Here is a 23345-nt window from a genome sequence, read left to right on the forward strand (position 1 = left end):
GACTACACACACAGAGACTACACACAGACATAGACTACACCCAGACACACACACAGACAACACACACACAAACACACAGGCTACACACGGACACACACACAGAGACTACACACAGACATAGACTACACCCAGACACACACACAGACAACACACACACAAACACACAGGCTACACACGGACACACACACACAGACTATACACAGACACATACACAGACTACACAGACACATTACACACAGACTACAGACACACACACAGACACATACACAGACTACACAGACACAGGCTACACGCACACACACACAGACTACAGACACAGATTACACACAGACACACAGACCACACACATACACACAGACTACACACAGACACACACAGACACACACACAGACACATACACAGACACAGGCTACACGCACACACACACAGACTACAGACACAGATTACACACAGACACACAGACCACACACATACACACAGACTACACACAGACACACACAGACACACACACAGACACATACACAGACACAGGCTACACGCACACACACACAGACTACAGACACAGATTACACACAGACACACAGACCACACACATACACACAGACTACACACACACACACAGCCTACACAAGACACACACACAGACTATACACAGACACATACAGATTACACACACATGTACACACACAGACTACACACATACACAGACTACACACAGACACACACAACACCTGGAGTGTGGAGGCGTGTGCAGAGGGGCTGTGGAGTTCGGAGCCGGGGTCGGGATGCTCTCCTTGCCCTGCCCTGGGCGGTCTCCCCTGTCTCTCAAAGTTGCATTGTTTTGAGAGGGGACCCAGAAGGGGGTCCCAAAGGTCACGTCTGTTGTGCTGTCTGTATGGGCTTTGCCCTGGTGTCTGGGGAGCAGGCGGGGGCCTGCAGCATCTCATCGAGATAAGAGATAAGAATGGTGGTGGGGGGAGAGGAGGAGCCGACATTTCCCTTCCCTTAAGGTCCCAGGAGCCTCTGCTACCTGACAGCTGAAAGCCCTTTGCATGTTGAAATTGCAAACCAGGTCTGTGGATGGTCGCCCAGTGCAGAATCGGTACATAGGCCTTTACTCTCCAGAGGAATTTAAAACCCTTGCAGCAACTGGGAGCACGACAGTCCTGAAGAAATCCTCAAAGCATCTGGGTACAATTTACTGTAGTGTGGCTGAGTTTCTTCCCTTCTTTTTTTTTTTTTTTTAAAGCGATCACAAGAAAGCAGCTCTAATTCATTTTCTTGAAATTACGTGATGATTTTGACGAAGTTCTGAGTTCTTAAAAAATTGAGTCTCTGTCTCTCCCCACAGGCCTGCCACCTTCCTCTGCCTTGTCTTGTTATGATGGTAGGAAAATCCCAATACTTTATTGCAGGCAACTGAGCTAAGAGCAATATATTCCATTTTTAATTACTGGTCACACAGTAGCCCTCTATTTTGGAAGGGAGGGAGGCGAGTTTATTTTGGGACCCGTGTGTCTGACCGGGAGCACAGAACTCTGTCCACACGTGGGATTTGAGCGAGGTGCCTTTTTCTGCTGGGGAGGGAGGGGTTTCTGTTGAGTCATTTTCTCCCTGTAGAGGCTGAGTTACAACCCTCACACTTGGGGCACTGTTAATGTGTTAATACCACAAAGATAGCAACACTGAAGGGATGGAAAGAGTGTGTGAAGGCTGTTTAAGGCCATGTTGGTTCTTTTGATCTCCATGCTATGCCTCTTAGGCGAAAACACCCCTCAGCAACCCGCTCGGTCCTAGGTCCTTAAAGAAGGAGAGTGGACAAAGCTTTGAGCTTCTGCCACGAGCCCCACGCTGCCTGCAGCTGGGGAGACCCAGATGGGGAAGACAGACCTGTCCCTGCCCTCGTAGAGCTTGTTGTCTCGTACACGGGACAGGCCTTCACCATGGAAACGCACTGACGATATGTAATTGTCGTGATCAGTGCCACCCAAGAAGTCTTGCTTTTGTCGGGGGGTGGTTTTTTGGAGCGTTCCTATGCCACCCCCGTAAACAGTGCCCTCGTTGGGCCTCTCGGAGAACATACGGACCCCGTGCAGGTGGCCGTGTTTGAACTGCACGTTGTTTTAGTGGAGCCCTGTGTCCACGGAGGCTGTGACAGCTGGGGTCACCCAGCTGGCCGGGAGCCAAGCCGGCCCCAGCCCTCGGCCTCTTGATTTCTGTGTTACTTGGTTCCTGAAGCCCATCAGCTGCTCCATCCTGCTTTGAGGCAGCAGCCTGTTTAGGCAGCTGCGGGCTTTGGGCCATTTTAAAGCCTTGGGCGACCCCGTGACCTGCCCTCACCCGCTCCTTGGGTCTGCCCTGGCCATGGAGAAGTGATTTCTTCTTTCTGGCTTGTAAGCCGTTTCCTCTTGTTCCACCTTCAGTGGCAGTACCACCCAGAGCCACCCTCCTCCTTATCAACTAGGAGACTGTCTTCACTAAATCATCCCTCATCTCCCTTCTCCAGAAAAACCAACTGCCTCTCCTTGGTTGTCTCCACCCTTCTCTCTCTCTTGCCCTGGTGTCTGGAAATCCCACACTGAGGACGTGGGGACCAGTTCTATGCCATGGAAGAGCTCACCAGCCTCACTGCCTCATCGTAGAAAATCCTGGGGGCGGAGGGGGGGGCCAGAGTGTCCAGGTGACAAGGTCAAGGTCACTGGGCTGTGGTATTCAATGGCCAGAGTGTCCAGGTGACAGGTCAAGGTCACTGGGCCATGGTATTCAATGGCCAGAGTGTCCAGGTGACAAGGTCAAGGTCACTGGCCCATGGTATTCAATGGCCAGAGTGTCCAGGTGACAGGTCAAGGTCGCTGGGCCGTGATGTTCAAAAGGTTCAAGCGCCATGTTCCTCGTTTGCACTTTCTGGTCACTTCTCCACCACACCACATCCCTGAGATCTGGCTTGACGTTCCGGCCTAGCTCAGACGAACAGACTCGGGGTCCCTGCTGCCATCAGCTCCTCCAGGTGGCCGGAGGTGGGTTCCACGCGGCCGGGCCTCCAGCGGGTGGCCTCCGACGAGGCTTTTGGCCCCCGCTTGGGGCCCGTTTCCTCCCTGGGGGGTCGTGAAGACGATCGGGCAGCAGACAGTCCTCGAGGCCCTGCCGTGGGCCAGGGGAGGTGCAGCAGGGAGCAAACCAGGCCCCGCCCACAGCGAGCCCTAAGTCGCTCCTCCCGGCTCTCAACTCGTACACCTCTGAGTGTCACTCTTGTTTGTTTTGTCACTGCAGCTAGAGGGCAGGCCCCCTGAGGACAGCCGCCCGAGCCATTCTCCCCCCTATTCCAGCCCCGCTGCCCTCCCTCCCGCCAAACTGTGCAGCGGCTCCCTGCCCACCCCACGGCCACTTCAGTGCAGCCTGGTGGCCCCCCCGGACCCCTCGTGCCGCTGGGGAAGCCCCAGGCCCCCCCCACCCCAGCCAGCTTGACGCCCTCCTGCCCCAGGCCGGGGAGGACTGTCCGCTGCTTCTCCCATCCCTGGTCCTCACATCTGCTCCCACCCGGCCCGTCCCCTCCGACACTGCAGGGCCAGGACTTCCTCTTCCAGGTCACTCGTCGTGCCTCTTACGCGAGAGCTGTCTGAAGCGTCGAGGCTGGTCTCTGAACAGAGGCAGAGAGAGGGGCTGAATGGGAGCCGCACGCATCCGCCCCCACCCGCCGCTTCCAGCTCTGACATCCAGGGCCGTTGTGCTTGCCCGGCCACGGGGCACATCTGTCAAGTGGGCACACGCGCTCCTCCCCCAGGGGGCTGTGCGGACTGGATGAGACGGCGTGTGTAAGGGGTGCCTCTTCGTGGGCCTGTGCTCCGCGTCTGCCTTCCTCCTGGTAGCCCTGCCCAACCCCCGTTACGGGGACCCGCCCGCCAGGCCATGGGTGCCAGGAGACCGGAGACCGGGGCTGGGCACCTCACGAAAGGCTTGGGGCTCGGTGAGCACGGGCAGGAGGTGCCGGCACCTTTCAGGGGCCCCTTTCATCCGCCAACCCCAAGGCCATCTTCACAGACCGGCGGCTGCGGCCTGGTGGAGTGAGTTCCCTTACTTGTACTCGGCGGCCCCGGCAGAGTGGGCCTGGGTCTTTGCAGACGAGGGCCCCTCCTGCAGCCCACCGGCCACGGCGGGTCCTCCCTCTCCCTTCCCTCCCTCACTGAGGCCCTCGCGGTGACACAGCAGGTGACACAGGAGGAACACAGCTGGCTGGGCCGGCACACTGGCGTTTCTGGGAGGAGGTCGGGGGGGGCAGAACAGGGGACGGAGGCCCTGGAGTAGGGCCTGGACCTTCCTTGGAAACAGCTGTGCTCCTCCTCTCCCTCCGGTGGCCCTCGGCGGCCCCGGGGTGGGGGGCAGCCTGGCTGTGGGCCGAGGCCCAGCTCGGGGCAGGACGGAAGCCCCAGATCTCGTCCTGAACTCTCCTGTCTGTCCGTCTGTCCGCTCGCCAGGCCCAGCCGCTAGTTGTTTGCCTCTCAGGTCTCCGCTAGCGGAGCCCGGGCGGGGAGTGTGGAAGTTTCGGTGTCCTGGGGCCCGCACGTTGTCTTCTCCCCATACAGGCCTCGGGGTGGGGGGTGGGGGGGGCGCGGGGAGGGAGGACACTCCACCCCATCGGTCATTCCCTAGCCCCCCCTCCAAGAGCAGGGTCCCCCCTCCAGGTGACTCTTGAGAACTCTGTAAGATGCCCTGGGGTCCCCTGTCCCCTGGCAGAGCTGCGGCTCAGCAGGCCCCTCTGTGGCCCCTGCTTTCTGCCCAGAGGAGCACCCAGCCCTGGGCAGCAGGCTGGCCTGGAACACGTCGTGGGGCTGTCCTGGGGCCCCCCGGTTCCCTGGGCTTTGGGCGAGAGTCGGTGATGCGGTGCTGTGGCCCTTCAGGAGGAGCGATCCGGTGAATCCGTACCACGTGGGTTCCGGCTGCGTCTTCGCGCCAGCCGCCAGCGCCAACGACAGCGAGATATCCAGTGACGCGCTGACCGACGATTCCATGTCCATGACGGACAGTAGCGTGTAAGTATGTTCTGGTTTCCCCACCGCGTACTCGGCTGGCAGTGTGACCCGCCAGGCCACGGGGCAGGGTCCTCGCCCGGCTTTGCCAATCCCACCTGTGTCCGCGTGGACGTTTGTTGGATGGGAGGGGAGTAGGCCGCAGGGGTGGCCCTGGTCTGGCTCAGGAGGCTCCCGCGGTCGCCTGGGTGGAGTGACGCTCAGAGCCTTGAAAGGGGGTTGAATGGTACCTTCACAGAAGAAAGCCAAACCAAGGTAGGAGGTTAGGGTGAATGTCCACAGATTCCCTGAGTTTAAAAGCCCCTCTTCCGGTTATCATTGCGCCTGCCTTCCCGGTGGGCAGGAGAGGGTCTTGAATCCGGGTGTCCCTCTGCAGAGCCAGCAGGTGGGGAGGCGGGGTGGCGTGGGAAGGGTATGTGTCTGGGGGCTCAGTGAAGGTGGGGTCAGAAAGCCAGGGTTCCCTCCAGGACACTGCGTGCCAGGCTGCCTCGCGGATGTGCTCACGCGGCCGTCACCCAGCTCGTCTGGTGTCGGCGGGCGTCTTCCCTCTGCAGCCGGGGCTCTGCCCCTAAGTGGGGGTTTTCTCCAGAGCAGTTTCTGACCTCAGCTCTTTTGCAGATGGACGGCTGGCATTTCTGGATGCAATCCAAGCCATCAGGGTGGTCTGATGGCGGTCAGCAGGCCATGGGGCAGGGTCATGCTTTGAGTTGGAGGTCATTTGAGGTCATGCAGTGGTGACCTCTGTGGATGGAGAACAGTGACCCTCTGTGAGCCTCAGGTGGGTGGGAGTGGGGCGGGGAGGTGGACCAGGCGTCCCCGTCTCCTGCCAACTTTGGAGATTCTGATTCAGGAGGCTCGGAGGAGGTGGAGCCTGGGCTTGGGCGAGACTCCCCAGGGGCACGTCTGCCAGCACCCAGTTGAGAAGCACCGTTGTAAAAGTGGTCTTTGGAGGCTTTTCTACAAACATTTTGGAGGAGGATCTTCTGCTAAGGGAACCGTTTTGCAAGGCAGGCCCGTGGAGCCGTTGTAAGTTCTGGCACGCTCATGTCGAGTTTGTTCCTTCTAGCTTGCTTCCCAAAACGGGACCGGCTCTTCTTCCAGTTTGTTTGAAATGATCTGGTTTCCATTGGCCAGTGATCCGTTGCTTGGCCTGCGGTGTGGAACCAGTTGAAAGGAAAGTTGACGGGTTGGTTTGGGACTCGACTGTTGATTTTCCTGGTGGCTTTTATTGTGTTACCTCAGATTCCCCTGTTAGTGAAAGGAGGGAGATGTTTAAGGTGAAAAGTTCCAGTTTAATAAAAGAATAGCAATTTGGCATGAGTGAAAATGGAGGGAGGGAACACATCTTTCATCCAAAGTGAAGAAATGAGGGTTTCCACAGAGGTAAGTTTTCCATATCGACTGAACTCTTTAAGTTACTGTACTTGAAAAATATTATTCTTTGGTGGACGTATTTCTTAAAACAATGTGTTTTTGCTCTGTCTTTATTGAATAGTATTAGACAAGGCATAATTTGTTTCTTGATTCAAATAATTTAATCCCAAGGTCTGTTTTCATTCTACATTGTAATATCATCTCACAGAATTCGAAATTGTATAAGGCTTTCTGCCCCTAGAGATATTGATGCCTCACCCCCCTTTTTAAGATAGTTCTTCTTTCTTTTCTCTGTTATTCTGCCTGCTGTCGTTTTTTTGCTCGTGTGCACTTGCTTCCAGCAGCAGCATTCCTCTAGCTTTTAACTAGTATTTGGATGACGTGGTAGTCAGCGTTATGTGTAAAATAAGAGTGAGTTGGACTTGAACGAGGGCATCGAGCGACTCTCCTTAGCCAAGGGTAGTTTCCTTTAGACTAGGAGGCTCCTGTTTAGTTTTCTTCAAGGTTATTTTTGGCTGGCCTCCTGCTCCCCGTCACGGACGTGTGATTCTGGGTTCAGGATGAGATAACTTGGGTGTAGTCCCCATACCCGGTTGAGCCTCACAGGACCCGGTCAGAAAGGTTGGCCGACGCTTGTGACTTTTACAGATGAAGGAGGAATGCCCAGCGCTCCCATAACTACTCCCGTCAGAGACGGAGCCCAGATCCGGGCCAGACAGGCCCCTGCCCTTGGCCTGCTCCCCCCGGCCCCGCGTGCATGTCAGGCCCAGTAGTTGATAATGAGACCTTTGAGCTACCTTGAGTCTCCTTTAGTTTTATTTATTGGTGACCACACAGCTTTCCTTTTGAACGGGGAGGGGGAGGGAGGAGCAAGTTTGGACTTCCCCCCTGCACCCTCTGCCTTCACCCCTCTTTTTTTTACCCCCTTTTATGCCCGGAAGAAAAACCCTCGGTTCTATCGAGAGATGACTTGAAAGCCCTCGCCCGCCCTTCCCGCCTTTAGCTAGAGCGTTCGTGGGCTTAAGGCCCTCACTGCACGGGGAAGCCGCGTTCCGGGATCAGAGAAGTCAGCTGTCCTGGGCGGCAGGGGTCGGCGTGTGGGCCGGGAGGGTCCGTGTTGGTAATCGAGACAGAGGGCAAATCCCTCATTCGGCGGCTTTCTCTCCGGGGCACAGCGGGTACCCCTGGGTCCCAGGTGGCAGAACCTCAGGGCGTGGCCAGCCCTTGCCTCGGCGCAGCTGCCTCGGGCTGGGGATGAGTAAACCAGGACCCCAAGGGGTGGGGGAGGGTCCCTGGGGACCTGGGGCTCGTGTGCTGGAGCCCGTCTTCTGACGCCAGGGCTGGGGGGCCTCTGGTCCTCCTCCCAACCTCTAGGGCAGCTTATTGGATGCAGCCGGCGCAGCCAGACCCCACGTGGGCATGTTGGTGCCGCCGGGCCCGCGTTTCCCATCAGCGTGGGAAAGGGGTCTCGGCACAAGAGCCACTCCGACGGGGCGCAGGCGGGCCCGCAGGCTTGGCAGGCGCTGAAAGCCCGGGCCGGGCGAGGTGCTTTCTGGCCGGCTGGCCCGTCGGGCAGGCCCCCCGGGGTCCTGGGCCGGGATTAGAGCCCTCTTCAGCTCGGCCAGTTTGGGGCCTGGCGCAGAGCAGAGCCCGAGCGAGCGATGGAGCGCGGGGGGGACGCGAAGCTGAACCGAGTCGCTTTCGGCCCGTTGTCCGTCGGGGAAGCTTCGCGGGACGAGAGGGCAGCAGGCCCCTTTGCAACCTCCTGGCGCTAGTGAATAGGAGCGCCCCGTAAGGCATGAAAGGAGCCCTGGCCGTTTCTCGTGGGCACAGAGGCCGGGCAGCCCCGCTGGGGGCTGGGGAAGGGGCGCAGCTGGGCGGGGGGGCGGGAGTCGCGGGGGTCACGGGCCGCCTTCTGTAGACTCCAGAAGGATGGAGTTCATCGGACACAAGCAGTCGTCTCACTTGCCAGGGAAGCAGTTAAGGCCCAGGGCCTTTGCACGAGGCCCGGGAGAGCTGGGCTGGGGGGCCTTGTCCTTGGCGAGTCCAGGGCCCGCTGCCGACTTCTGGTTCCCCGCTACACAGAAAGCCCCGTCTAAGATGGCTGGGGAGTTGAGTCTTTGTACAAGGCCTCTGAGAAGGCTCTCTTACGAGCCCATTGCTCTGAAACCTACATTCTCAGAAGAAATGGCTTTTTTAGTTGTTTTTTTTTTTTTTGGAGAGTTAGACTCCCAGCCAAGTCCTCAACCCCAGCCCTTGGGCAGAAGGACTGCGGGGGCTGTAGGAGGACTGCAGTGGCGGGGGGGGTGGGGCACGCTAGAAACATCAGAAGCAGCAGGTTCCTGGCGCCCAGGTGTGGCCTCTGTTAGGAAGTGAAAGCTAGGAGGACAGCATGGAGGCGGCGCCCTGACCTCTCTCTGCGCAGAGCCGCTCCTGAAATCAGCATCCGCTCGATCCGGAGGGTGCTTCTGCTGAGGGTGTCACAAAATCAGCCCGAGACCTTCTTGTCGCCTTTCACACAGAGGGTGGCCCAGGTTATTTTATAATATTTATTTTTATTTCCTTATATCTTATTTATGGGTTTACTTTGGACCCCGGGGAAAGCATCTGGGCAAACTTCAAATAGTGCCTTATCTTACGAACCGGTCTTTTGATGTTGGCTGTGATCAGAGGCCGCCTTCGGAGTGGCGGCCAAACGAACATGCGAGTGGACGCGTGTGTACGTGAGCCCGCTATTTCAAAGCCACCGGAAAGTGACATTCAGGTCAGGCCGGGCACGGCCGAGTCGAAAGGCTAAACTAATGGGCTCGGCTTAAATGGCGACTAAGTGGAGTCCACACTTCAAAACCAGCGCTCCCCAGAAACAGCTGGGCCTGGCAGCGGGCGCGTTAGCTAAAATGTTTACAATTAAAAGAGGCCGTCCGGGGACCGAGACGCTGGCACGGGTCAGCTCGTGGTCCTGAGAAGCCAGGAAACCGATCACAGGCTTTCAGAGCCTGGATGAAAAGAAGAGAGGCCCCCTTCTGGAATGAGGGGCTGTTTTGGAAGAAGGTTCTTGGCTGGAGGGTCAGGGGGGTGGGGTGGGATTAAAGGCACATTTCCTCGAAGGTGCCTGTCGAGCCTCTGAGGCTTTGCAAGTCGGTCTCCCTTTCCTGTGCTGGCCTCGCGTTTCCTTGCCTGCAGCTGGACCCTTCGCCTGCCCTGGCTGTGGCGGGCATGCATGTTCTTGGTTGGAGGAGTGGTTTAAAACGCATTTGTTCCTCTTGCCTTCAGGTGGCCAGGGACCTGCTCCGTCTGCCTCCCCAGTTAACTTTTCTTTCTCCTGCTTTATACGGAGACAGAGCGCGAGGTGTGAAAGCCTTACCGCTCCGTTTCATCTTGGGAGGCAAGGGGGAGGAGCAAAGGCTTCTGGGGGACACTCAAGGTCAGAGTCTTGGAGGGGACGGGCGGGGGCCTCCTGGGACTCGTGCGGCCCCGTGTGTGTCACGGTGGGATCCATGGGGTGCTTGACCCACACCCCCAGGATTGCCTGGGAGAGGCCTGGAGCAGAGCCATCCTCTTATTACGGCCCCGGAAGAGTTGCTGGTTGGGACGTGGACCTTGTCTTGCAGCCCTGGGGCAGCAGAAGTTGTTGCGCAGACCATCGTGAGACCCAGTCTGTTGGTTCCCCGCCGTTACCCACACCCCACAAGGGATTTAAGGTGGGAGGTGGGGGGCCGGCATGCCCCATAGCCAGCGAGCCCTAAGTGGTCAGGAGGACGTTCCAGGATGTTCCCCAAACCCCCCATTCACCCCTTCAGAATGTCAGGTGACCCCGTGGGGCTTAGGAAATGGTGCCCCCCGCATTCAGACCATTGGGAAGCTTGGCTCCTCCAGCTGGGCCTGGACTGTATGTGTCTGAGTTAAGGATGCCTGTTCTGGAGTCCGCCGGTGGCTTGGATTAGAAGCCTGGGTCTGACCTACTGACTGATTCCAGGAGCGCTTTGGAGCATCTCTGGTCCTCCATAAAATGTGGTGATTTAGGGGTTTTGTGAGGGTGCAGTTGGATTATACATCACTCAGTCCATGGGGGGCCGGCAGCCTTGGGTTGGAGTCGGCAGGCATGGCCCTTAGTTGCTGGTCAAGCCAGGCCTGCTTGCGACAGGCCCACGTCTTGTGAATGATCCTGGGGTGAAAAGTTTTTTGGTAACGAAGCTCCAGGTGGTTCAGGAAGTTTCTGGACTTAGAACCTTTTCTCCTACTTGGCCTTCGTGGGCCCAGTCCCGTCCCAGGCCTTAGTGAGTAGGAGGCTGCTTAGGAGACTTGACCTCGCTGGTCAACGGGCTGACCATTGCCACAGTGCTTGCTGTCTGACCCCCCTCAGCCTTTCCCTGGGACAGGACTCACACGCGTGAGCAAGTCCTTGCTTTATGTTGATCTGTCTTCTCTGCCTGTACCCTCAGTACGATCGGACTTTATGTGCTTCTTTTCCAAGGTTTGGCTCACAGGTCAGTTCATCTGTATCTGTATTGCATCCCTGAGGCGGCAGCCCTTTTCTCCTGCCCAGGTCAGCCGCCTTCCGGAATCCGCGGCCATACGGAGGAGCTGGAGGTCGACCAGTTGGCCCAGGCTGCTCCTGGCATTTTTAGGCGCAGCTGATTGTCACCCAACTGCTGATGAGCCAGCCACCCGTTGATGAACAAAACACCAGGGAAAGGGAACTAGCCAAACAGCTAATTTCAACATTTATAGCCTCGAAGGATGATTCAGTATGGAAATGTTTGAACCCTGAGGCTTTTGTAAATAAGTGGCTTCTGGAAGGAACAGCAATGGGAAAATAATCACACCTTGACCGTCTGACTGCTTTCAAGAACAAAAGTTTAAAAAAAAAATCATAGCAACTCCAGGTCCTGTTTTTAGTGCAGACTAGCTGGAGTGGAGGTGGTGGTGGTAGAGTTGTTTTTAAACTTCTTCCATTTGCTTTTTAAAAATATAGTGATGAAGAAGAACATAAGGGCCCCTTCTGCCCTCTGGTCTTTGCTCAGAAATCACCTTCATGGAGAGGATTTCAGTGACCACCGCCTCCCTTTTAAAATGCAGCTCCATGCCCCCGCTGTCCTCACTCCCCATCTCCTGCCGTGTGTTTCATCATAGTGCTTACCACCTTCTAACTCACCATAGATCTTGCTTTTTTTTTTTTTTTAAATTTAATTAATTTATTTATTTATTTATGGCTGTGTTGGATCTTCGTTTCTGTGCGAGGGCTTTCTCTAGTTGCGGCGAGCGGGGGCCACTCTTCATCGCGGTGCGCGGGCCTCTCACTATCGCGGCCTCTCTTGTTGCGGAGCACAGGCTCCAGATGCGTAGGCTCAGTAGTTGTTGCTCACGGGCCCAGTCGCTCCGTGGCATGTGGGATCTTCCCAGACCAGGGCTCGAACCCGCGTCCCCTGCATTGGCAGGCGGATTCTCAACCACTGCGCCACCAGGGAAGCCCCAGATCTTGCTTTTTAATTTTTGCTTATTACCTGTTCCGCGCCGTTAGAGCACAAGCTTCCTCAGGGCAATCATCTGCATTTTTATCCCCTTCCTTCGCTGCTCTCTTGCCCAGAGCCTAGAACAAGGTCTGGCACATAGTAGGTACTCAAATATTTGCAGGAATTGCACAGAATACCACGGAGTAGGGGCTTTCTCTTTATGCCCACATTGGTCACGGATCTGGGAATCCATTGGTTGGGGGTAGTAGGGTTTGGAGCTGAGGGAAGGAAGGAGCCCAAAGATGCCTGCCGGGGACTGATAAAAAGGAGACACTTGGGAACAACTGGGAGGTTGACTGCTGGAGGATAGCGCACACCTCCCCCAGTGCCTGGCCTAGTCTCCTGTGGCTCTGGTCCCTGATTGCCGTGGTAACAGACCGTCGGAGGGACCAAAGGGGTCTTAGTCTCCTGCTTGGGGCACCTGTAAAATAGGGGGACCTTTACTCTCCGGTGGGCTCAGTTCTAAGACAAGAGCTGAGACACGAGCTCTTCCCAGGTTGATCCTCCTGCATCCGAGCGGGAGCCGTTTCCAGAGAGGCTTGAGGGGCAGGACGTGTGGCGGTTGGGCCTTGGGTTGACTTTCCCTGCAAGGACGGCCACAGCGCCCGGGGACGGGGGGCACTCCCAGCCCCAGGAGGTGCGCGGCCCTGTCTGTTGGCGGGGTCTCAGGAGCGCGCGTGAGTCGGCCCGTGCGCTAAGGCCTCCTCGTGAGCCGGTGGGTTCTGCCCTTTCCTTTCCCTTAGAGATGGAATCCCTCCTTACCTCGGGGGGAGTAAGAAACAGCTCCAGAGAGAAATGCATCGCAGCGTGAAGGCCAACGGCCAGGTGTGCCTACCTCATTTCCCGGTGAGTACGGTCGGCGGCTCTTTTCTGGGAGGAAGAGTGGGGGGCTGGGGGCTGGCGCCTGGGACCTGGGGGAAGGGAGGGCAGGGGAGGGCCACGCAAGGGGCGATCTGCGGTTCACCGAGGTGTAACCCAGAGCAGGGGTGCCCACGACGCCCTAGTCGGCCTTTTCCGTTTCCTCGATTCGAAAAAGAAAACTCCATGAGAAAGAAGCGAAGCAGCGAAGGGTGGGAGGGAACCGGCGCTTTGTGTTGGGCTATCCCGTTAAGTCCATCCCACCACAGAGGCGAGAACCGTGCCTGGCACGTCGTGGGTGCTCCCTGAACACTTGCTGGTCGACTGAATGAAGGAAAGAGAGAGAGAATGAGGAGGCTGGAGGGATCTGCCTCCTGAGGGTTACGTCCTGGGACGTTCTCCTTGTGTTGCCCGCGTGGCTCTGTCGTTTCAGTCACCGTTCATCTCTGTGCTCGGCCATTTCTCCTCCGAAGCCCTGGAGGTCGGCTGTCCCTCTTGTCTGTTTCCAACCCCAGAATGTGGCTTAGTGCCTGCTTGTTGAATCTGCCCCCAATAAGTGTCTGAGCGTCCCTTGAGCAGCTCCTTCCTGTGATTGAGATGAGAGGCCAGCGTGGCGTGGAGGGCTTCTCCGGGTCCTCCCCTACGATTTCCAAGTCCCGGGGGGCAGCCAGCCCGTGGCCCCCGCACATAGAGAGCCGCCCCATCTACGTCTCAGGAGCTGTGCTTCTTGCGATGCCCTGAGGTCCAGCTGCTCCTTAGGGAGGGGAAGAGAGTGCCCAGCTTAGAGCAGCACCGCTGCTTAGAGTCCTTCCTGCCAGCTTCAGAGAATGCGATTTGTCCGTCGGTGATGTCACATGTCGGAAGTGGACACATCGAATTGCTAATCCCACGTTGCATTAGTGTGCGAACTGTTGCGACTTCTCTCTGAAGCCCCCCGGACAGTCCAGGGCAGACTTAAATTTGTAAAATTAGCCTACTAAGTTTGCTTTTCTGGGGACCTCCAGCACCCCCTCCTCAATAACATCCCCCCCACCCATACAGCAGTATCGATGATATATACATATATGTGTGTGTGTATATATGTATATATATATTTTTTTGACTTGGTGGGGGCGCTGGGGGGAGGTATGTGTGTTTAAGGAAAGCTGTACAGCCCCCCAGGATTGTGAATTATGTGATTCTGTCCTGGGGTGTGCGATCGTTTTATCATCTGCGGCTCGGGTGGGGAGATGCTGGCCTCTGCAGGTTGGCTCTCTGCTGCCCCCATCCCGCCCCCTCCCAAAGAAAAGGGCCAAAGCAGGAGGCAAACGAGGGGTAGGAGGCAGAACCATGAGGGGCTGGGGCTGCGGGTACCAGACGACGGGAGGGGGACAGAAAGCCGGCCGCGGGGGTCCTCTCTGTTGGCTGCGTTGGCCTGCGTGCTCGTGCCTGTTTATATTCCATACGCGGTTTGGAGATGTGCCCTTTTCCCTCGGTGGATCCGCTTCAGGCAGCTGAGCGCAGCAGTTCTGCTGTTAGCCGGCAGCAGCTTGCTTCGTTTTCTGTACAAAGAGACAGGAGGAGGGGCGGGGAACACGAGGGGGTCCGGGGCAGCGGTAGACAACGCCGCCTCAAAGGTGCGCAGTGTGCGGCCAGGAGAGACGTTACCGCTGCGTCTGATCTGGGCCCTGTGACTCCTCTTTTTTTTCCCCCTCCCCCTTTTTTCCCTTTTTCCTCCCCCCCCGCCCACCTCCCTTCCAATCTTATTTTTTACATTTCCAGCTCCCTTTCTGTTTAGGCTCTACTTTTTATTCCTTGAGGTGGGCTCTCTCCCCTCCCCATCGCAGAGAGCTGCCTTTTTTTTTTTTTTTTTTTTTTTTTTGATGTTTGACAACAGTCTTTGAAGATTTTCTAGTTCAGAGTAGCGGCTGATGGGCTGGTTGTACTCCAGAGGGAGAGCAAGCGGGGCCCCTCGCAGTGCGGCCAACTGCTCCTGCCCGCGGCGCGCGCTGCCGGGACCATGGCTCTCCATGAGGCCGCGGCCCCCGCGCATAAAGCGCCCGAGCAGCCCGGGCCCCGCGCCGCCCACTCTCCGCGCGGCCGTGGATGCGCCGCGGTGCCCGTCCCCAGGCCCGGGCAGCCCCCTGACTGCGTCCGCCCCGTGTCCTCCCCGCGCCCCGCAGAGAACCCACCGCCTGCCCAAGGAGATGACCCCCGTGGAGCCCGCCGCCTTCGCGGCCGAGCTCATCTCCCGGCTGGAGAAGCTGAAGCTGGAGCTGGAGACGCGGCACAGCCTGGAGGAGCGCCTGCAGCAGATCCGAGAGGTGGGCGCCGCCCCGCCCCCTGCCCGGGGTGGGGGTGGGGCCTCCTGCTGACCCCGGCGCCCCCCGACCGCTGCCTTCCCTTCCAGGACGAGGAGAAGGAGGGCTCCGAGCTGGCGCTGAGCGCCCGGGAGGCGGGGCCCGCCCAGCACGCGCTCTCCCTCCTGCCGTCGGGCAGCTACGAGGAGGACCCGCAGAGCATCCTGGACGACCACCTCTCCAGGGTCCTCAAGACCCCCGGCGGCCAGTCCCCGGGCGTGGGCCGCTACAGCCCCCGCGCGCGCTCCCCGGACCCGCACCGCCGCCGCCATCTCCTGCAGCACCGCGCGCCTCCGCCCCCCGGGGGCCCGCTGCTCCCCGCCGCCCCCGCCCCGGCCGGCTGCCCCCTCCTCGGGGCCCGGGGCTTCGTGAGCAGGCAGACGACGAAGCACGTCCACCACCACTACATCCACCACCACGCCGGCCCCCGGACCCGGGAGGAGGTGGAGGCCGAGGCCGCCCAGCGCGCGCGCTGCCCCTGCCCCGTTCCCATCCCCGGGGGCGCCGACTACCCCTGCTGCGCCAAGTGCAAGAGCCACCCCGGGGCGCCGGAGCCCGCGGCCGCCGCGCAGGCTGGGTAGGTGTCCCGTGGTCGGAGGGTCGGGGGTCGCGGGCGCTGGGTCGCGGGAAGGGCGGCTGGGCGGGCGGGGCATGGGACTGGGTAGCAGGTGTCCCTTGCCCGCCCGCCTGGAGGGGCCCCGGAGTGGGAGGCGGAGGCGGCCTGGGGCCCCGGGATGGATGCGCTCCTCGTTCCCCGCAGCGGCCGCGGCCGAGGCGCCGTCCCACCCCGACGGAGCGGGAGAGGCTCGGAGCCGGGCCCGGCCGGGCCAGCTCGGGAAGGAGGGGCCCCCGGCGGAGCGGGGCCGCTGCAGCCACCCGGGGAGGAGGGAGACCGGGCGCAGGACGTATGGCAGTGGGTGCTGGAGAGCGAGCGGCCGGGCAAGCCCAAGCCGCACAGGTGAACACGGCCGGCTCGCCGCCCGGGGCGGGGGGTGTGGGGGGGTGGTCCTCTGCGCCACGCGCGAGTGTGACCACGGCCGGCGGCTCCTGCCCTGCTAGTCGTAAGCGTTCGACTGGGCGGCCCGCGGGAGTGCCGCGCTGGGGCCACGTGCCCAGCCGTGTTACCGTCGCGTTTTTTTCCCCCCTTGTCTCTGTGATGTCTCCTGAAGCCACGCTTTCCGGCCCCCTAATCCCGTTTCTCCCCCCGGCTCTCTCTCGCCCTTGCCCCTTCAGTGCCCAAAGCACCAAGCGGGCCTACCCCTTGGAGTGTGCCCGAGCGTCCCCAGCCGGCCGTCACCACCTGTGGGCGGGTGGCAACGGGCACCCCCGCGCCCACCCGTTCACCCAGGACCCTGCGGTGCCTCCCCTGACCCCACCCAACACCCTGGCGCAGCTGGAGGAGGCCTGCCGCCGGCTGGCGGAGGTGTCCAAGCCCCCGAAGCAGCGGTGAGTGGACGGGGCGGCCCGTGGCGGGTCCCCTTGCCGGCCTCTAGGGACGGCCCCCCTGAGCTCCAGTCGTTCCGAAGGGCTCACCCGGACCTGGCGAGTCCTAGGAGGAGGAATCCCCCACAGCGCCCGTTCCCTTAGGAAGGTCCTGACGGGTTAAGGCTGGGGAGGTGAGCTTACGAGGAGCCGTGACCCATGGGGCTTCTAGAGCCTTCAGCCCTCTGCCTGGGCTGCAGCGTCCAGTGCTGGGCTCCTGGGCGGCTTAGCGCAGCTCTGCCAGGCCTCCAGGGGCTGCTGCCAACACAAGGCCTTGGTTGGGTCTCGGCGGGGATGGAAGTCGGAGGCCGGGGAGAGCGGCTCTCTGTCCGCTTCGCATTGGCCGCGGGGACGGCAGGCTTCCGTCTAAGTCCTTGGTGTCCTCAGGTGCTGCGCGGCCAGTCAGCAGAGGGACAGGCACCACTCGGCCACCGGTCCGCCAGGAGCCACGCCCTTCTCCAGCCCAAGCCTGGCTTCGGAAGAGTGAGTATCTTTACCTGGTGTTGCGGAGATCCGCCCGGAGGCTTTACGCTTTCAGGGTATTCTCTGTCGGGGGCTGTGGTTTTTGAAACCTTTTTTTTAGTCTATAAAATCACCTTCGTTTTTATATTAGCGACAAGGAACAGTAAACTCAGATGTTGCCGTAAATTAGGATCTCGGAAAACCCCACCTGTACCGAGAAACGCATCGTGACTTGTACACAAGTGTTCCTTCCTGAAGTGGTGGATGGCTCAGGGTTCCTGGACTCAAGCTCAGACGGGAAGCCTTTAGCTGATGGGTAGAGGGACCCCAAAGCCGGAGGGAAAGTTGTCCCCACTAGCCCAGAAAGTTAGCGAGTTGGAAAACCATCTTTGTGTCACACTGAGCCGGAGGATGCTTCTCCACCGCTGCAGACACAGAGAGGGGACCATCTTTGCTGTTTTGCTGGGGGAGCAGCACATCTTCCCCACTGGTCCCACGATTCCTGTCCTAAACCTACACTCTTGTAAACTGGGCAGGGAAGCCAGCCTTCGTTTCACTCCAGGGTGGTGCGTTGAAAAAGTGTTAGGTTGCAGAGATCTAAAGGGGCCTAAATCATTAAAGTTTTTTTTGTTAGTGTCTTCATTGTGAGCAATGAACAGTGTTGGAAGTGAGAAGACCTCCATCCTGTTAACAATTGGTGGACCTTAAGTTGACCAGCTATCAGGGCCTGCATCTTTTTTTTTTTTTTTTTTTTTAAGCCACTCCACAAAAACTCAGAAGTTGAGATGACTGAGGGCTGACCCCACCCCCCGCCAGTGGGCTCTGGCTTTCCGGGCTCATGCCACTCCTGGGTTTGTCCCTACAGCAGACGCTGGTCAGAGCGAGTGTCCCTGTGGCTCTGGGTGGGTTTCTTCTTTCTCATCTTCCTTGGCAAGCACCCCATTGGTGCCCCCCTGATGGACATTACTCTGTTCTCCCATTGGATGGAAGGAGATGGTCCCTTCCTGTGTGCCCCACACAGATGACCTGAGGGAGGACCGTGTGTCCACCAGCAATGGCTGCCTCTGTGATACGGGACCCGCACCCTTGTGGTGTACAGCTCCAGCCCGACTTTATCTCTGGAGACAGTGTTTGCAGCCCCCCTGGGTGTGTACGTGCATGTATGTGCACACGTGCTTGCTGCCTTCAAATGCAGGACTTGTTGCTTTTCCATCTTATTTTCAGTCACAAAGAGCCAAAGAAGCTGGCAGGGGTGCACGCTGTCCAGGCCAGCGAGCTGGTCGTCACCTACTTTTTCTGCGGGGAGGAAATCCCGTACCGGAGGATGCTGAAGGCTCAGAGCCTGACCCTGGGCCACTTCAAAGAGCAGCTCAGCAAAAAGGGAAATTATAGGTAAGCGTCCCATGGCTTCTTTCTGCTCCGGACTTGGTTTGCTCAGAAGCAAGAGCCAGGGTCGCTTCCTGGCCGGGCCAGACCTGGAGGGGCCACTGGAGGGGCTGCGCGATGCTTCGCTCTGTCTCACTGACACTGTCCCCTCACCCCTCCCCGAGATGACACGGCAGCAGCGGCGGCAGGGAGGGCTCTGTGGGCACCTGGGTGGGCTTTTTTTTTACCAGGTGGACGAGACTGAGGGTTAGGGTTAGGAGCCAAGGGGTCGGCTGGCTTTGCCAGAAGGAGAGCTGGGCTGGGGCCGTCTCGCGGAGGCTCTGCCTGAAAGGGGCGAGGGGTGTAGGGGAAAGCTAGGGAGAGAACAGACAGACGGAGAGACTGCCTGATGAGGAGGCTGAAAGGCTGCCCTCCTGGCACGTCTGGGAGAGGCCGTCCTCACCGAAGGCTCAGGGACAGGCAGAGACCACTGCCTGCACTGTGGCAGCGTCCTCTTCCCTCAGCCTCCGTGCCCCAAGGCACGTGGGGCAGGGTTGCCTGTAACAGAAGAAGGGCAGGACCTGTGGGGGGGCACCGGGGAGGGGCGGGGTCAGGGCTGGCCGCCCCTCCTGCTGGGGCCTCGGGACGGAACCCGCCCTCCCTCCGGGCTTCCTCTCCCCTCTACACGGTCCAGATGCCCACCCTGGCCTGCCGGACCCTGGAGGGGAGTCAGGAGCCGGGGGCTGGCCCTGGGCGTCTCTCGGTCACTTTCCCCTCACCGTGGGGCAGGTGATGACCGGAGTCCCACCTGCCCCTTCTCGGCGGCCTCCGTCCCAAGGGAACCCATGGGTTCCATCCCGCTGTGTCCCGGGTGCCGTGTGCAGGGCTGGGACAGGAGAGGCGGGAGGTTAGAGAGGAGACAGCCTGGGCCCGGAAGGTGCCCCCCTGCTGCTGCCCCAAGCAGGGATGGCGCGGAGAGCTCTAACACACTTCACCACCTGCTGGGCGCACGCCGGCTCTGGACCCCCGGCAAGCCCACCCCCGGGGCCCGTGACCCCAGCCCTTCCAGAGCAGCCACTTCCACCGGGGCCGGTGGGCAGGGAGGGGCTGCTTTGGGCAGTGGCCCAGACTGACTCTGTTTGCAGGGAAGGGACGGGGCTCAGGGCCGGGACCCTGCAGGCGACCGACAGCGGGGCCTGGAGCTGGGCTGAGATCTTTCCCTTTTACACCCGGGCAGAGACAGTTCTGGAAATGAACCAGGGGACTGGGGAACGGGCCTGGCTCCTTCTTCTTCTTCTTCTTCTTTTTTTATCTTGAACAGACACAAGGTGAAACTAATTACACAAGTGTGCCCCTCCAGGGATTCATTTTGATCTCAGCTTTGGCTCGGCTGGACTTTGAGTGGAACCGCAGGTGACCTTCAGGGGAGCAGGGCCGAGGGGCGCAGAGCAGAGGCTGCGGGGACGGCGCCACGCGCAGCCACTCCAGCCCCATCTGGCTCTGAGTTTTCTCTAAGGCACACTCAGCAAGCCTGGCTTTGAAGCCCCGGCCTCCCCTCTCATGCACACAGACGCGCACAAACGGGCGGCTCGCAGATCCTTTGCTGATTGGATCAGGCCGCGGCCCTTCCCAGCCGCCTTGCGCGGCTCGACCCGCTCCCCGGGCCGGAGCTGGACCCTGTGCCCGCTGGGTCGGGGGGCACTGCAGCACTCGCACCCCTCACCGCCGCCCGCCATCCGAAGCCCAGCGAGGACGGGGCGGGGAGCGGGGGCCTGGGCTGCGCTGAGCAATCTCAACGTGGCAGAGCTTCAGAGCAGCCCCTGCAGACGTGCCAGATGGCAGAAGGAAGCAGAGTTTGCCACACAAAGCAGGTCGCAGTGGAAGAGAAGCTGAGGGCAGCGCAGTGCCTTTGAAGTCCGGGGGGGGGCGGGGCAGGGCCGGGGAGGAGTCAGGAACAGGGTCACTCGCTGCGTGTCCCTGCTCAGAGGGGCCGGGAGAGCCCCCGTGCGGGGCCCGAGGCCTGCCTGGCGTGGTGTAGGCATCGGAGCCTGTCATTTGGAAAGAACTCCCCCCGCTGCCCAGGGTCTCCTGTGCGCAGCGCCCCTCCCCCAGCGCTCATCGGGCCCCCTGGGACTCTGCCCCGCCTCACGCCAGAGCGTCTGCGCCGCTGACCCCCTCGAGCTGGGCAGTCACCCCGATGCCTTAGCCCAGCCAGGAACGCCAGAAACCCAGACCCTTGACTAAATGCAGCTGTTTCACTGGGTTTAGCCTTATCTCCTATGGAAGTACTTGGCTGGTCTTCATTAAAGAGGAAAGAAATTTAGCTCTAACCAAGGGGAATTTAAAAAAACTTTTTAAGGAGGAAAGACAAAAACAGAAAACCACTGTAACCCTGAGACACAATTACTTTTTTTTTTTTGAGAAGCTCTTACCCTCCCCCCAGGGGACCGTGACCCTCCCTCCACGAGTGGCCTTTATTGGCTGAAGATGACGGCTTGCAGGGGCGAGTTGAGAGCGTCTGAGGGGTCTCCCTGGCCTGGGACGGGGAGGGATAGGCCTTGGCTTCATGTCCTGGGAAGGGGCTCGGGTGGGCCTGGCCGAGCGGGACAGCAGTTTTCAGACGTGACTCTCCTGGGACAGGCTGGTGGTTTGCGTCCTTGCAGTTCAACAGGCTTCAAGCAAGAAGCCGGGGTGGGATCGAAGGAGCTTTTTTAATCAGCGGGCAGAATAGGGGCCTTTAGCGTTAGCCCTGGAGGAGGGGAGGGAAGGGGCGGGGGCAGAGGGGAGAGTAGCGGGGCTCTCGGTGGCTGCAACCCCGGGAAGCAGTGGGCTGCCCGCCTCCTGCGGTGACCACAGGGGAGGCAGCCTGTCCTGGCCCCCCCAGCCCAAGCTGTGCCCGACACCAGCCGGGAGGGCTGGCCCCTGGGCGCTGGAGGGCAGGGAGCATGAGCGGTGCCAGCCTTCCGCAGACTCCTGCCGGGTCGGGGGGCTGAGTCGGGGGTCTCTTTGAGGGACCCCCCCCCTCCAGGCATGCTTTGCGCTCCCCTGCCCCTCCCCCCAAAAAATAAAGTGGGAGAAAGAAGCAGCTGTCCTCTGCAAAGGGTGCCTCTCACCGTGTGTGTCGGGTGACAGTGCTGGGCCTCGGCATTGTTGGCAGCTGGGGGGTGCCCAGCCGCCGCCTCCGGGGTCCCTGCCTGGCTTTACCCTCCGACCAGCCGCACGAAGCAGACCCGGGCAGAGTCCCCTGCCGCCCGCGGTAGCGGCATTCTCAGACCCCTTCGCCCCCAGCGCTGACAGACTGTCCTCTCAAACCGAGTAGAAAATAGAAAATGCAGCTTTACCAAGCCGCGTGTTGGGTTTTCCTTTTAAGGTATTACTTCAAAAAAGCGAGCAACGAGTTCGCGTGTGGAGCCGTGTTTGAGGAGGTCTGGGACGACGAGGTGGTGCTGCCCACGTACGAGGGCCGGATCCTGGGGAAGGTGGAGAGGATCGACTGAGCCTCGGCGTCTGGCTCGGGCCACCGGCCTCGGACAGGACGGCTCTTGGCTCTTGTGGACGCTGACGGTATCGGAGAGACCGCCGTGCATAACCTATGACTTCCTAGGGCTCTAAATCCATCAGCTAGGAGAAGCTGTAGCTCACCTGGACAGGAATCCTTCCTGCTATTTATTGGACAGTCGGCTCCCCCGCCCCCAGTTTGTGGATATGCTGCTTTAAACACGGAAGGGGGAGAGAAGAAGTTTTCGTGGTTCTATTTCACTGAAAGAGGATTTAAGCTGTGCCGTGCGTTTCTCCAAGTGAACGTAGACTTTTAAAAAAATGGTGTCCTACCGTTGACACACGCAGAAATTGGTGCATCTTTTTCCCCCAGCGCTGCTCTATTTTGTCATAAAGGTCTTGAGGTTTGATTTGGGGGCCCTCCTGTCGGACAGGATGATTCATTGTGGAGGCGGGGGAGCGTCCCCGGGGCCCCAGGTTCACCCCGTGACTTCCTGGAGCTCCCCACCAGGGCCCAGCACCCGATGGCTGAGGCCTTCTGGAACCATGTGGTTCGACTTGTGCTTGTCTTGAAATGACAACAACTTGGGAGTCTTCTAAAATTAGTCTTTGGACCCCAGCCATTCTGGAAACTACCCCCTCCCCTTGCGCCCAGCCCGGCAAAGAAGCGAACAGTTGTGGGAAGACCTGACAGCACCTTTCCTCCAGACACCTTCATCGTGACGTTCGGGTTTTTACATTAACTTAATCTGTGCATTCTGTTTGCCATCGTTCCTTGTACCATACGTCTGTATATATTGTACGGAGAAGAGTATTAATCCACTATCTCTAGTGCTTGACCTTGAATCAGTACAGTACCTGTACCTGCACGGTGTCCACGCCGTGTGTCGCCCTATATTGAGGGCTCCAGCTTTCCCTTGTTTTTTGAAAGGGGTTTATGTATAAATATATTTTATGCCTTTTTATTACAAGTCTTGTACTCAATGACTTTTGCCATGGCATTTTGTTCTACTTATACTGTAAATTATGCATTATAAAGAGTTCATTTAAGGAAAATTACTTGGTACAATAATTATTGTAATTAAGAGATGTAGCCTTTATTAAAATTTTATATTTTTCAAAATATCGGCCTCGTCTTTGAACCCCCTGGGGTGGAAGTGGGTTAGAGGCCCCCTTTTGTATATGAACATTCTTCGCTTGATTTTTCCCACTGTGCTCGAGCCCATTTCTATGTGACCGGAAGCTCTTCTTACCCAACCGGTGTTTCCAAAAACGATGTCTTCAGGATCACCCGGTTGCTGACCGGCTGAGGATCTTCTCGTCGTGGAGCGGGTGTGGACAGCGTCTCCTCTGATGTCCTCCCCCCGTCTACCACCTGGATTCAGCCTCTTCCTCCCAGGCAGATGCCTGCCATCTGGCCAGGTAGGTAC

General features: G+C 59.0%; 1 protein-coding gene across 5 annotated transcripts in view; it reads left to right on the forward strand.

Moving 5' to 3' along the window:
* AXIN2 (axin 2) overlaps positions 1 to 23072 on the forward strand; it is a 79266-nt gene extending 56194 nt beyond the window's left edge. For 4 of the 5 annotated variants that reach the window (XM_059907166.1, XM_059907165.1, XM_059907163.1 and 1 more), the window contains exons 3-11: positions 4896 to 5027; positions 12655 to 12757; positions 14932 to 15072; positions 15159 to 15685; positions 15869 to 16066; positions 16342 to 16554; positions 16978 to 17073; positions 18277 to 18444; positions 21788 to 23072. In XM_059907166.1, coding sequence (XP_059763149.1) covers positions 4896 to 5027; positions 12655 to 12757; positions 14932 to 15072; positions 15159 to 15685; positions 15869 to 16066; positions 16342 to 16554; positions 16978 to 17073; positions 18277 to 18444; positions 21788 to 21914 — 1705 coding nt within the window. In that variant the 3' untranslated portion in view covers positions 21915 to 23072. The remainder of the gene's footprint in view (positions 1 to 4895; positions 5028 to 12654; positions 12758 to 14931; positions 15073 to 15158; positions 15686 to 15868; positions 16067 to 16341; positions 16555 to 16977; positions 17074 to 18276; positions 18445 to 21787) is intronic. The other variant, XM_059907167.1, reaches the window with a different exon arrangement.
* Positions 23073 to 23345: the final 273 nt, after the last annotated feature.

Source organism: Balaenoptera ricei, chromosome 20 (genome assembly GCF_028023285.1).
Source record: "Balaenoptera ricei isolate mBalRic1 chromosome 20, mBalRic1.hap2, whole genome shotgun sequence".
Taxonomy (NCBI): Eukaryota; Metazoa; Chordata; class Mammalia; order Artiodactyla; family Balaenopteridae; genus Balaenoptera; species Balaenoptera ricei.